Here is a 12755-nt window from a genome sequence, read left to right as displayed (position 1 = left end):
AGACAGCATCACACCTCTAAAGGGTAAGTTTTAGTTTCACTTTTGTCTCGAAACCCTATGCACCGTGTATTTTTTACTGTAGGTAACTATGAAAGCTGGTGCTTTGGACTGTCTCTCACTAGAACAGTAGTCGGTAGGCTCTGGCCAACCCAGGCTCATTATAGAACAGAGAATAATAAGACCTGAGTACAACAGGAGTGGGATCCTCAGACCAGAACAAGAGCCACCGTGCCTTTAAATTGTGCTCCTTTAAGAACCTGTGACTAGACAGTATTATAAACTCAGAAACATACTTCCCTAGTTTGTGTTTTGTTTCCATTTTGGTTGCCTTTAGTACCTCGCAGAGTTATTTTTGAACACCCCAGTCTACTCTGGCTATGATAAAAGGGAAATCAGAGGAATGAGATGGGTCCCCATACAGTCCAGTAGTGCAGAGGGCAGGGAGCCCCTGGTGGTCAGACTCAGTCATGCAGACCAAGACTTTCCCCTGAGAGACCCTTCAGAGCCACAAATGAGGAATGATTCCTCCAGTTCTTGCTTCTTCCCTGAGCAGCCATTACCTTTAGTTACAGATACTGCTTGCTTCAGCTTCCCCAGTGGCTCAGCAGTAAAGCCTCCACCTGCAGTGCAGGAGACCCTGGGTGGGGAAGATCCTCTGGAGCAGAAAAGGCAACCCACCCCAGTTTTCTTGCCTGGGAAATCCCATGGACAGAGGAACATGGCGGGCTACAGTCCTTGGGGTCACAAAGAGTCAGACATGACTGAGCGCGCACACACATACACGCGCGCGTGCACACACGCGCACACACACACTGCTTAGTTAAGGAAGACTTTTAAAAAACAATTTTCTTGCTTCCTGAACTAAAGTGAAAGTCGCTCAGTCATGTCTGACTCTTTGCGACTCCATGGACTATACAGTCTATGGAATTCTCCAGGCCAGAATACTAGAGTGGGTAGCCTTCCTTCTCTCCAGGGGATCTTCCCAACCCAGGGATAGAACCCAGGTCTCCCGCATTGCAGGCAGATTCTTTACCAGCTGAGCCACAAGGGAAGCCCAAGAATACTGGAGTGGGTAGCCTATCCCTTCTCCAGTGGATCTTCCCAACCTAGGAATCGAACCAAGGTCTCCTGCATTGCAGGCTATGTTTGGATCAGATCATTAGGGTGGATCATCAGAAATAGACAGGAGTCTTATGATGGGACCATGACATCGCCTGATTCTCAGAATTCAATGCAGAAGCCCTGAGTGATGATGAGACCCTTAACATTTATCAGGGAACCTTCCTCCCCCAAATTTGGACATGTATATGTAGCCTACAACTTTGGAGAAAGTCAGAAAAAAAGTTCTGGGAGGATTTCCAACTATAACAACTATGAGCAATGGTATGAGAAACAGGCTGGGACAAGATAAAGATTAAGCTTCTAAGGTTGACTCCAAGTCTTTGGAGCAACAACAAAATGAGATTAAAAAGAAACAAAGACCACAAACCCCTGTATTTTCATACAAAAAATAAGTTTTTCAAAGAAATAAAAAATAGCCTATAAACCAAAGAGCTTCTCGTGGAAGGACCTTTATCTCTGACCCCTTCTCTCCTCTTCTTTTAGATGACAGTCATGTCCCTTTCCAGGGACCTCAAGGACAACTTACACAGCGACACAGTGCTCTCCATCTTAAATGAGCAGCGCATTCGGGGCATTTTGTGTGATGTCACTATCATTGTGGAAGACACCAAGTTTAAAGCCCACAGCAATGTCCTGGCTGCTTCAAGCCTCTATTTCAAAAACATCTTTTGGAGCCATACCATCTGTATTTCCAGCCACGTCCTGGAGCTGGATGATCTCAAAGCTGAAGTGTTTACAGAAATTCTCAATTATATCTACAGCTCCACAGTTGTCGTCAAGAGACAGGAAACTGTCACTGATCTCGCAGCTGCTGGGAAAAAGCTGGGAATATCCTTCTTGGAAGATCTTACTGATCGCAACTTCTCCAATTCCCCGGGTCCCTATGTATTCTGCATTACCGAAAAGGGAGTGGTTAAGGAAGAAAAAAATGAAAAAAGGCATGAAGAACCAGCCATCACTAACGGGCCAAGGATCACAAATGCATTTTCCATCATCGAAACAGAAAACAGTAATAACATGTTCTCTCCGCTGGACTTGAGAGCAAGTTTCAAAAAGGTCTCCGACTCCATGAGAAACACCAGCCTCTGCCTGGAGAGGACTGACGTCTGCCACGAGGTGGAGCCCGTGCGCACCCTCGCCGAGCACTCCTACGCCGTGTCTGCCGTGTCCGCCGTGTCTTCGGTGGCTGAGGCTTACAGAAGTCAGCCTGCCCGGGAACAGGACAGCAGTTCACCTGCGAAAACAGGGAAGGAGAACTCCGAAGCTGTTGCAGCAAAACCGAAAACATGCCGAAAGCCAAAGACACTCTCCATACCCCAGGATTCAGATTCCGCTCCAGAAAATATACCACCCCCTCCAGCAAGCAACTTGGAGGTGCGTCAAGAAGAAAGTCCGCAGCCAGCTGCAGTTCTTTCCCTTTCAAAATCTCCCAGCCACAACGAAGGAGAGGTCCAATTTCCCAGGGCGGAGGAAAATAAATCCTCTGATGTCCCCGGGCCGCCAGCCGCCGAGGTGCCGCCTCTCGTTTACAACTGCAGCTGTTGTTCCAAATCTTTCGAGAGCAGCACTTTGCTCAGCGCCCACATGCAGCTTCACAAGCCAACCCAGGAGCCCTTGGTGTGCAAGCATTGCAACAAGCAGTTCAGCACCCTCAACAGGCTGGATCGGCACGAGCAAATCTGCATGAGGTCAAGCCACATGCCTGTTCCTGGAGGGAATCAGCGCTTCTTAGAAAACTATCCCACCATCGGACAGAATGGCAGTTCCTTCACAGGTGCAGAACCTTTATTAGCTGAGAATAGGATTGGTGACTTTTCCAGTCCTGGGAGTACGCTGCCAGAAACAGAACACATGGTTAAATTTGTTAATGGGCAAATGCTCTACAGCTGTGTGGTGTGCAAGCGCAGTTATGTGACTTTATCCAGCCTCCGAAGACATGCAAATGTTCACTCCTGGAGGAGAACATATCCTTGCCATTACTGCAACAAAGTGTTTGCCTTGGCTGAGTACAGGACAAGACACGAGATTTGGCATACAGGGGAAAGGCGGTATCAGTGCATTTTCTGCCTGGAGACATTCATGACCTACTATATACTCAAAAACCACCAGAAGTCTTTCCATGCCATCGATCACAGACTTTCCATCAGTAAAAAAACGGCAAATGGAGGCTTGAAGCCTAGTGTCTATCCGTATAAACTTTACAGGCTCCTGCCCATGAAATGCAAGAGGGCTCCTTACAAGAGCTACCGACATTCTTCCTATGAAAATGCTCGAGAAAACAATCAGCTGAATGAGCCTGCCCCTGGTCCCTATGTTATTCAGAATCCACACAGCTCTGAATTACCTACTTTGAATTTCCAGGACAGTGTAAACACCTTGACCAACAGTCCAGCCATCCCATTGGAAACACCAGCACGTCAGGACGTGCCCACTTCGGCCAGTATACAAAACGCAGAGGGTACCAAATGGGGCGAGAGGGGAGAGTTGAAAGTGGATCTGGACAATAGCTTTTATTCCACGGAGCTGTCGGTTTCTTCCACTGAAAACGCTGTCAGTTCGGACCCCCAGGCAGGGGATGTGCCCGTTATGGCTGTGAGCAACGGCAGTGAGAACTCCACCTCTGTGATCAGCTACAGTGGCTCAGCCCCCTCAGTCATCGTGCACAGCAGCCAGTTTTCATCGGTGATAATGCACAGCAATGCCATTGCTGCCATGACCAGCCGCAACCCCAGAGGAGCCCCTTCAGACCAGACTGTCAGTCAGACCCCGAAAGAGGACGGCAAACCTGCCGAGCCAGACAAAGTTGGGAGGGCCGTCAGCAGACCCAAGAGCATGAAGGAGAAAAAGAAAGCCGGCCCATGTAACAGGGGAGAAATACCAGAGGAGTCCAAATTCACTGCTGATCCTGGAGGCTCACTGGGAAAAACTACAAATATCATGAAAGAAGCGAGTAAAATTGAAACCTACATCGCAAAGCCCGCTCTCCCGGGAACCTCCACAAATAGCAACGTCGCGCCCCTTTGTCAGATAACAGTGAAAATCGGGAATGAAGCCATTGTGAAGAGGCACATCCTCGGCTCTAAACTATTCTATAAGAGAGGGCGGAGGCCCAAGTACCAAACGCAGGAGGAGACAGTGCCCCAGGAGAGCGACCAGGAAGCCAACGGAGACAACCCTCTCGGGCTCTGCCAGTCCGAGTGCATGGAGATGAACGAGATGTTTGACGATGCCAGTGACCAGGATTCCACGGACAAACCGTGGCGCCCGTACTACAACTACAAACCCAAGAAGAAATCCAGACAGTTGAGAAAAATGAGGAAGGCCAACTGGAGGAAGGAGCATGAAAACAGGAGTCCGAGCGGTAAGTGTAGATACCCGGCCGACCTGGACTGTGCGGTGGGCAAGGCTCCGCAGGAGAAGGCCTTCGAGGAAGAAGAAAACAAAGAGATGCCTAAGCTGCAGTGTGAACTCTGTGACGATGGAGACAAAGCCTCAGGGGCCGGGAGCCAAGGGAGGCCCCACCGGCATCTCACAGCCCGGCCTTATGCATGCGAGCTCTGCGCCAAGCAGTTCCAGAGCCCCTCCACCCTCAAAATGCACATGCGGTGCCACACGGGAGAGAAGCCATACCAGTGCAAGACCTGCGGCCGGTGCTTCTCCGTGCATGGCAACCTCCAGAAGCATGAGCGCATCCACCTGGGCGTGAAGGAGTTCGTCTGTCAGTACTGCAACAAGGCCTTCACATTGAACGAGACCCTCAAAATCCATGAAAGGATCCATACGGGAGAAAAACGATACCACTGTCAGTTCTGCTTTCAGAGTTTTTTGTATCTGTCCACGAAAAGGAATCATGAGCAGAGGCACATCAGGGAGCATAACGGGAAGGGATATGCCTGCTTCCAGTGCCCCAAAATTTGCAAAACAGCTGCTGCCCTGGGAATGCACCAGAAGAAACACTTGTTCAAAAGCCCCAGTCAGCAGGAGAAAGCGGAAGGTGACACAGGCCACGAAAACTCCAATCCCCTGGAGAATCCACGTTTCATTGATTCAGAAGGCACTGACCAAAAGGATAATGTACAAACCGTTGTTGATAATGTCCTTTGAATGGAGATCCTTAGGGGAAAAAAAAAATCTTTGAGAATACAAGTTGGTGGGTTTGTTTTGGTTTTTTTTAGTTAGCTGTTTCTTTTGTTTCTGTTTAGTTTGTTCACTTAACAGTCATGAAGGAGTGAAATGTAACAAAGAAAATTTCATTTGTTCAAATTCCAGAAGAAGGATCCTAATATCCACTTTGAGTTTTAGCATTAACTTCATGCAAAGTACGCAAAAACAAAATAGCCGAATCTTCCAGTATCCCAAGTGTCTTGTGAAAGTTTATGAAGTTCTCAGTTGTGATATTTTTGCCAGTGGGAGAAAAAAAGAGTTTAATTTTAGCGTAATTTAAAACTTTCTGGTAAGTGCTCATAGGAGCTGGCTGCTGAACTGTCTTTAGTAACTGGAGATATAAGGGTCAGATATCATGAAAATGTCACCTTCATAAATATGTTAAAAGGTAAATGAGCTACGACAGTCATTATTCTCATCCAGCTTCTGCACTATTAAAAATTGTTTAAATTAATGGGTACATATGAAATAATAGTATAGCTGAAAATACGTGTGAAATGAGTAACCCAAGTAGGACATTCATACGTTATCTAGAACTACTTTTCTGCAACACAAACCTTGTAAAATACAGATATGAAGCACTATAACTTTTAACTGTCCATGTCCCCTTTAGTGAATTATGATGATGAGCAATAGATCTGCAAATAATGAGAACTGATGTAAAAATCAGTAGGAAGCATTTTGAGTACAACTTCAGAGCATGTGTATGCTTTTAGATGGAATGCTGTTCTCTTGAAGTTATGGCTGAGCTGTTACTAGAATCGGTCTTCTCAAGTCCCAAAAAACATAGGTCATGCCTTATCCACGGGGGAGAACCTTCCCAGAAGTTCCTTGTGATTACCTGTGCTGTGCTATGTATTACTTTCTAGCGGCCTCACTTCAGAAAATGAAAAAGGTCAAATTCTTCTGAAACTCCCTCAAGTCTTCCATCCATCACAAGGCCATGGACGTGGAGGTCTTTTCCAGATAGATTTAACCATTCTCAAGGGTTCAAGTAAAACCTGGCATCTCCTGTGCCACTGAAGGAGTGTCTTGGAAGTTAAGTGCAAGGCACATGTATGGTGGTGAATTCCCAGGCACTTGAAAGTGACAGAAAGCCTAATCCCTACAATTGTCAGCCTTCATGGAAATGATGCAGCCTACAGGCATATACTATTTCAAAAATAAATAAAGGACAACAGAAACACACACACCCCTGCCCCACCCAATAATGACTTGAGTGGGTAGGAAGTGATGACCCTCCTTGCCTCAAATGGAGCTTTGTCTTTGGAGGGTGGGGAGATAGAATGTGGAGTAACAAGGTTCCATGACTTACTTAGATGCTTCAAAAATATATAGAATATATTCACAAGTCATATGCCTTGTCTTCATGTTTGCAGACAACTGAGACCCTGGTTCAATTCTTGGGTCGGGAAGATTTGCTGGAGAAGGGATAGGCTACCCACTCCAGTATTCTTGGGCTTCCTTTGTGTCTCAGCTGGTAAAGAATCCACCTGCAATGCAGGAGACCTGGGTTCGATCCCTGGGTTGGGAAGATCCCCTGGAGAAGGGAAAGGCTACCCACTCCAGTCTTCTGGCCTGGAGAATTCCATGGACTGTATAGTCCGTGGGGTTGCAGAGTCGGACATGACTGAGCCACTTTCAGCCCCCTTGCTAAAAACCCACTTCCGTGTTTAATGTTCTTTTTCTTTGACCCGCATCATCAACACTGCCCTCAAAATCTAACCACCCTATAGGATATTCCGTCACGTGGACTAGGTTCCTGGGAAGCTGGAAGTCATGATTCTTTTGACTTGTTAAACTGCCAGAATATGAGGGAGAGAGAATACATTCTTACCCATTTGATCACCAGAACACCAGTATGAGCAGAATCCGGAACCCAGTTCAAGGATGACCTGCAGCCATTCGTGTTCACAGGATTTGACAGCTGGAAACCCACGGTTACCCAAGGCTGCAAGGTTACCATTGTGAAGAAATGGCTTGAAGGACTCTTGGTTCTCTCTTCAAGTGTTGTGATGTCTCCACAAAGAAGACTTCATATGGATTGGGGTGGACAAGAAATCATCTAAACACCCAGAAAAGGACATAATCAAAGCTGATCTTTTTATACTGTAGTATTTTGCTGTTAAATAACCCCAATATTGTATTTGCATTTATCTTTTGTTCATCTACTTTCACTTACAAACAGTATTATGTAATAGAAGAAAATGGAAAAATGCAAATGAGTTCGACTTTATTTTATACATTGTATATATGTACACCTGAACCATTCATTTGGGTTTTGTTAAAGAGATAGTCACAAAGGGCTTATGCAAATCATTTTGAATTGATAATTAGAAAACTGAATAAGCAATCCTGTGATCTACCAATTTGTTTTATCTCAATCAGGATTATGAATCAAGAATTACTGTGTATTTCAGTCATTTTGATTTGAAGTAACTCTAAATATAAAATGATTACATGTAATGATGTCTCTCAGCCCTTCCATGTGGATATTTTTTAAGTGGACTTGTATGCTAATAATTCTAGACCAAAGTAAATATGGCAGAATATTTATACATGAAAAAATAATTTTGCAAATATTTTCTATAATTGTATTATTCGTTTAAAATGTTGATAGGTTGTGTTAGTTTCAGGGAGGGGTGTATATTTTGATAAAAAATACTTGACTTTGTAATTCTGTATATTCTATACAATTTATAGCAGAGCCGTTTTAAAACAGCCTTGTCACATTTTTTGTTAATTGTGAAAATTTTATTCGAAGTGATGTTTATGCATTGAGTACATAACGACCAACTAGAGTTAAAGTAAGTGTGAACAGTGAAACATACTGTATGCTGTACAAGATATATTGTAATTTGCTGTTTTAGCATCTGTATTTTGGTTAGAAGATATTATTAAATGCAGATGTTAAGGGTTGGAAAAGTCTAAGTTTATTTTTAGAGCTAATGGATATAAATTTGTTTTTGCTTGATTAAAATAGCTTATTCTTATGTTGTCTCTTTTTAAACATTTTAGCGTTAATTCTTTTGTGCAGCCAAGCAGCAATTTCATTTGTATGCGTCACAGCATTGTTTCACATATGATTCATTCAGTATATTTCTGTTTCCTTACTTGTTTACATTCCATGGTACCTGCTTACATGCTTAGGACTCAAATGGAATATGACATTAAAAAAAAAGCAGAATAAAAGAGACTGAAATCTTGTTATCATTTAGTGCTGTGGATAGGCCTGATATTATGATAAACCTGAGTGTTGGAAGTATTCTGCTCCAGTCATCCACAGAAAACAGGTATCACTTATTAACTACCAGATATTTGGCAACATTCTTGCCACGGTCTATCTCATTCAGTCCTTTCCCAACGACCCTAGGAAATAGGCTTCTTTTCCTGCATTTTATAAGTGACTTTGAGAAGATCCCACAGCCAGCCAGGCAGGCTCCAAACCCTTGGCTGCCTGACTCCAAAGCCCACGTTTTTGTTCCTTCTCTGCATCTTAGTGGGAAATGCTTAAAGTAAACTGAACAGAGAGTGAGGAAGAGACCTGACCAAGTAGTACAGCTTGTGATGGTAGCTATCACATTCTCAGCTGTAAGGAGGCCATAGTAGGGTCAGCTCCCCGGACTCAACTCTGATTTTCTTACTGAGGCCTCAGTACTTTGGGCATTTGGTCGCTCTTATATTTGAGGATATTGCCCTATGAAGTCGGTTTGTAAAAGTTGGTAAACTTTTTTTAATGTGGAGTGAAATTATGATTTAATGGCATCATAAACTAGCCATTTTTTACATAAAGAGAAAAATCTGTCCTGTCATCACAGATCATACTGCCAACCTTAGCTACTTATCTGCAGATACAGGGAATTAGTCACAATAGGTAATGTGACAGAAGAGCCAGAGGCTCAGGCAATACAACCCATCAGCAGCACAGGGAAAACAGCTCAAGTGTCCAGCCCTGATTGCTGGTCCACAGCATCAATTTTGTATTTGAAGGGCAACCCAAACCAAATTCTCCAAAAATTCTGTAACTACTATCTGCTAAAAGGAACTTAATTATCTACCAAAACAGCAGAATTAATACTGAAAGACTTTGTAACAGTTGAGAAACTAGATTAAAACCATATAAACAAATCACACAAAGCAGTCCTGTTTGTACATATTCTTTTTAAGATTTTTCTTGACGTGTACCATTTTTTAAAAATCTTTATTGAATTTGTTACAGTATTGCTTCTGTTTTATGTTTTGGGTAGTTTCTTGTTGTTGTTGTTGTTTGCATTGAGGCATGTGAGGTTTTAGCTCCCCGACCAGGAATCGAACTCACATGCCCTGCATTGGAAGGTGAAGTCTTAACCACTGGACTGCCAAAGAAGCCCCTGTACATATCCTTTTCATGATTTCAGGTCTTTTTATCCTTATTGCTCACTTTCCTCTTTCTTATCTCCGATTGATTGATTTTGCTCCACTCCCTGTTTCCATCTATTCCTCTTTGGGGGGACAACAGTTCTTTCCATTTCAAGTTCTATCTGAGAACTCCTCAACTCACACCCGCATTGTGGCCTCTGTTAATCTAACCCCCTTTAGCCCCTCCTTTACTTCTTCATTCCCCAGTTTGCACCCTTTGACCCTGATTATTCAAGCAAGTGAGCAGGCGAGTTGAGTTGGTGTGCAATTTTTAAAACTAAACACTCCAAATTTAGATTTGGAAAAACTGTTTATAGCAGAAATGGGATTACATTTTTAATATTTCCTTCTTGACATCTGAGATACCAAGTAATTCTATTTAGTATGTTTTACTGAGAAGTCAAGAGCATCTTTTTCAATAATTTTTAATGTGATGACTTTCTGAATAATTATATGCTAAGTCATGTCCAACTGTGGCCCCGTGAACTGTAGCCCACCAGGCTCCTCTGCCCATGGAGTTTTCCAGGCAAGAATACTGGAATGAATTGCCATTCCCTTCTCCAGGGAATCCTCCCAACCCAGGGATCAAACCTACATCTCTAGCACTGGCAAAATTCTTTACCACTAGCACCACCTGGGAATCATAGGAGTATTTTATTCCAGTTACAAGACATTTTGTTATATTTAAAAGCTATGACAGGCTAACTTATGAATAATTTTATTTCATTTATTCAAAATATGTTTAATTTTCAGTGTCCGGCATTTTGTCAAAGTTACAGCTACAGAGATACAAGAGGTAACTTGTGACTTCAAGGAATTTGAGTCCAGGAAAGGAGGCAATAGGTGATTACAAAATAAGCCCTGAGCTCCTAGGGACTCAGAACCAAAGCAGGGAGCACTGGAACTGAGCTGGGACTGATAACAGCCTGGGCTTCCTAGTGTGGGCAGGTCCAAGTAGAATTGATTAAAAAGAGCTAGGAGTAAATGTATATTGCCCCAAAAGCCTGGGGTTTGTGGTGGTGAGTCAAGGGAGGCAGGCTAAGGACACATCACTAGGGCCTCATGGGTCTGGCCAAAAAGTTGTTTTGTTTTTTTTCTATCTGAAACCAGAAGGGCCATGGTGGGGGTTGGAGGAGCCCATGAGGGGCTGAGTGCTAGGAGATGAGGTCAGAGAGATGAATCACCGGTCCAAGCAAGATGAGAAGCCATGGCAGGGCTTAAGCAGAGAGGAAACCGTCTGATGTGTTTAAAGGCTCATTCTCCCTGCAGTACAGTGAACAGACCACAGGACGAGTGAGGGTGGGGAAATCAGATGAGAGGCTGAGACGGCACACAGGAGAGATGACAGTAGCCTGGACAAGAATGGAAGTAATGAAAAGAGACTAGGTCACATTCTGGATCGAATTTTTTAATCTTTAATTTAAAAAATTTCCAACATGCAGAAGTACAATAGTATGGTGGACCCCAGTGTATCTACCCATCATTCAACTCCAACAATCTACCATTCATAGCCAGTTTTGTTCTACCTATACCCTCACCTACTTCCCCTCTGTACTGTATTGTTTTGAAGCATATCCCAGACATCATACTATTTTGTCTGTAAATATTTCAGAATATATCTTTTTTAAAAAAATAAGCATTTCTAATATAACCACACCATTATCACACCTTCAAAAATAATATTCCTTAGTATTATCAAATTCATTCATTAAAATTTCTGATTATCTTGTAATTGTCATAATCATTTTTACAATTTGAATCAGCATCCAAATAAGGTCCCACACTACGATTTGTTGATATAGCTAAGTATCTTTTAATCTTTGGTTCCCCCATCACTTTTTCCCCCTTTGCAATTTATTTATTTTTAATACTTATTTGGCTGCACTGGGTCTTAGTTGTGGTACTCGGGCTTAGTTGTTCTGCGGCATGTGGGATCTTAGTTCCCCAACCAGGGATCAAACCTGAGTCGCCTGCATTGCAAGGTGAATTCTTAACCACTGGGCAGAGAGTGAAGAAGAACTAAAGAGCCCCTTGATGAAGGTGAAGGAGGAGAGTGAAAAAGTTGGCTTAAAGCTCAACGTTCAGAAAACTAAGATCATGGCGTCTGGTCCCATCACTCCATGGGAAATAGATGGGGAAACAGTGGAAACAGTGTCAGACTTTATTCTTTTGGGCTCCAGAATCACTGCTGATGGTGACTGCAGCCATGAAATTAAAAGACGCTTACTCCTTGGCAGGAAGGTTATGGCCAACCTAGATAGCATATTTAAAAGCAGAGACATTACTTTGCCAACAAAAGTCCGTCTAGTCAAGGCTATGGTTTTTCCAGTGGTCATGTATGGATGTGAGAGTTGGACGGTGAAGAAAGCTGAGCGCCGCAGAATTGATGCTTTTGAACTGTGGTGTTGGAGAAGACTCTTGAGAGTCCCTTGGACTGCAAGGAGATCCAATCAGTCCATCCTAAAAGGGATCAATCCTGGGTGTTCATTGGAAGGTCTGATGTTGAAGCTGAAACTCCAATACTTTGGGCACCTCATGCGAAGGGTTGACTCATTGGAAAAGACCCTAATGCTGGGTACGATTGGGGGCGGGAGGAGAAGGGGACGACAGAGGATGAGATGGTTGGATGGCATCACCGACTCGATGAACATGGGTTTGGGTAGACTCCGGGAGTTGGTGATGGACAGGGAGGCCTGGCGTGCTGCAGTTCATGGGGTCGCAGAGAGTCGGACACGACTGAGCGACTGAACTGAACTGAACTGAACCATCAGAAAAGCCCCTGAAATTTATTTTTGAGGAAATTAGATCCTAAAGAGTTTCTCACTACCTGTGAAGTAGCAAGACAACTTCCTAGGCTGTGTTATATTCTTCCATCAGGAGGTTTGTATGGCCCAGCTGAGCTTAGGGATATACTGAAGATAGGATTTGCAGGTGATCTAAGTCCTAGTGGATGAGGAAAACAGAACAGTCAAGAATGACTCTGAGCTTTGGGCCTGAGCAATTGGAAGGATGGAGTTGCCGATAGACAACTAGATACACGGATCAAAGTTCATAACAGAGGACAGTCTTCA

The 12755-nt window shown here is 43.7% G+C and overlaps 1 protein-coding gene across 9 annotated transcripts in view; it reads left to right on the top strand.

The window, feature by feature from the left end:
- ZBTB38 (zinc finger and BTB domain containing 38) overlaps positions 1-8478 on the top strand; it is a 72666-nt gene extending 64188 nt beyond the window's left edge. For all 9 annotated transcript variants that reach the window (XM_081569651.1, XM_081569649.1, XM_081569645.1 and 6 more), the window contains one exon: positions 1606-8478. In XM_081569651.1, coding sequence (XP_081425777.1) covers positions 1606-5226 — 3621 coding nt within the window. In that variant the 3' untranslated portion in view covers positions 5227-8478. The remainder of the gene's footprint in view (positions 1-1605) is intronic.
- Positions 8479-12755: the final 4277 nt, after the last annotated feature.

This window comes from Giraffa tippelskirchi, chromosome 2 (genome assembly GCF_054371585.1).
Source record: "Giraffa tippelskirchi isolate mGirTip1 chromosome 2, T2T-mGirTip1v1.2.pri, whole genome shotgun sequence".
Classification (NCBI taxonomy): domain Eukaryota; kingdom Metazoa; phylum Chordata; class Mammalia; order Artiodactyla; family Giraffidae; genus Giraffa; species Giraffa tippelskirchi.
Note: the sequence above shows the minus strand (reverse complement) of the source record. Positions and strands in the feature narration are given on the sequence as shown.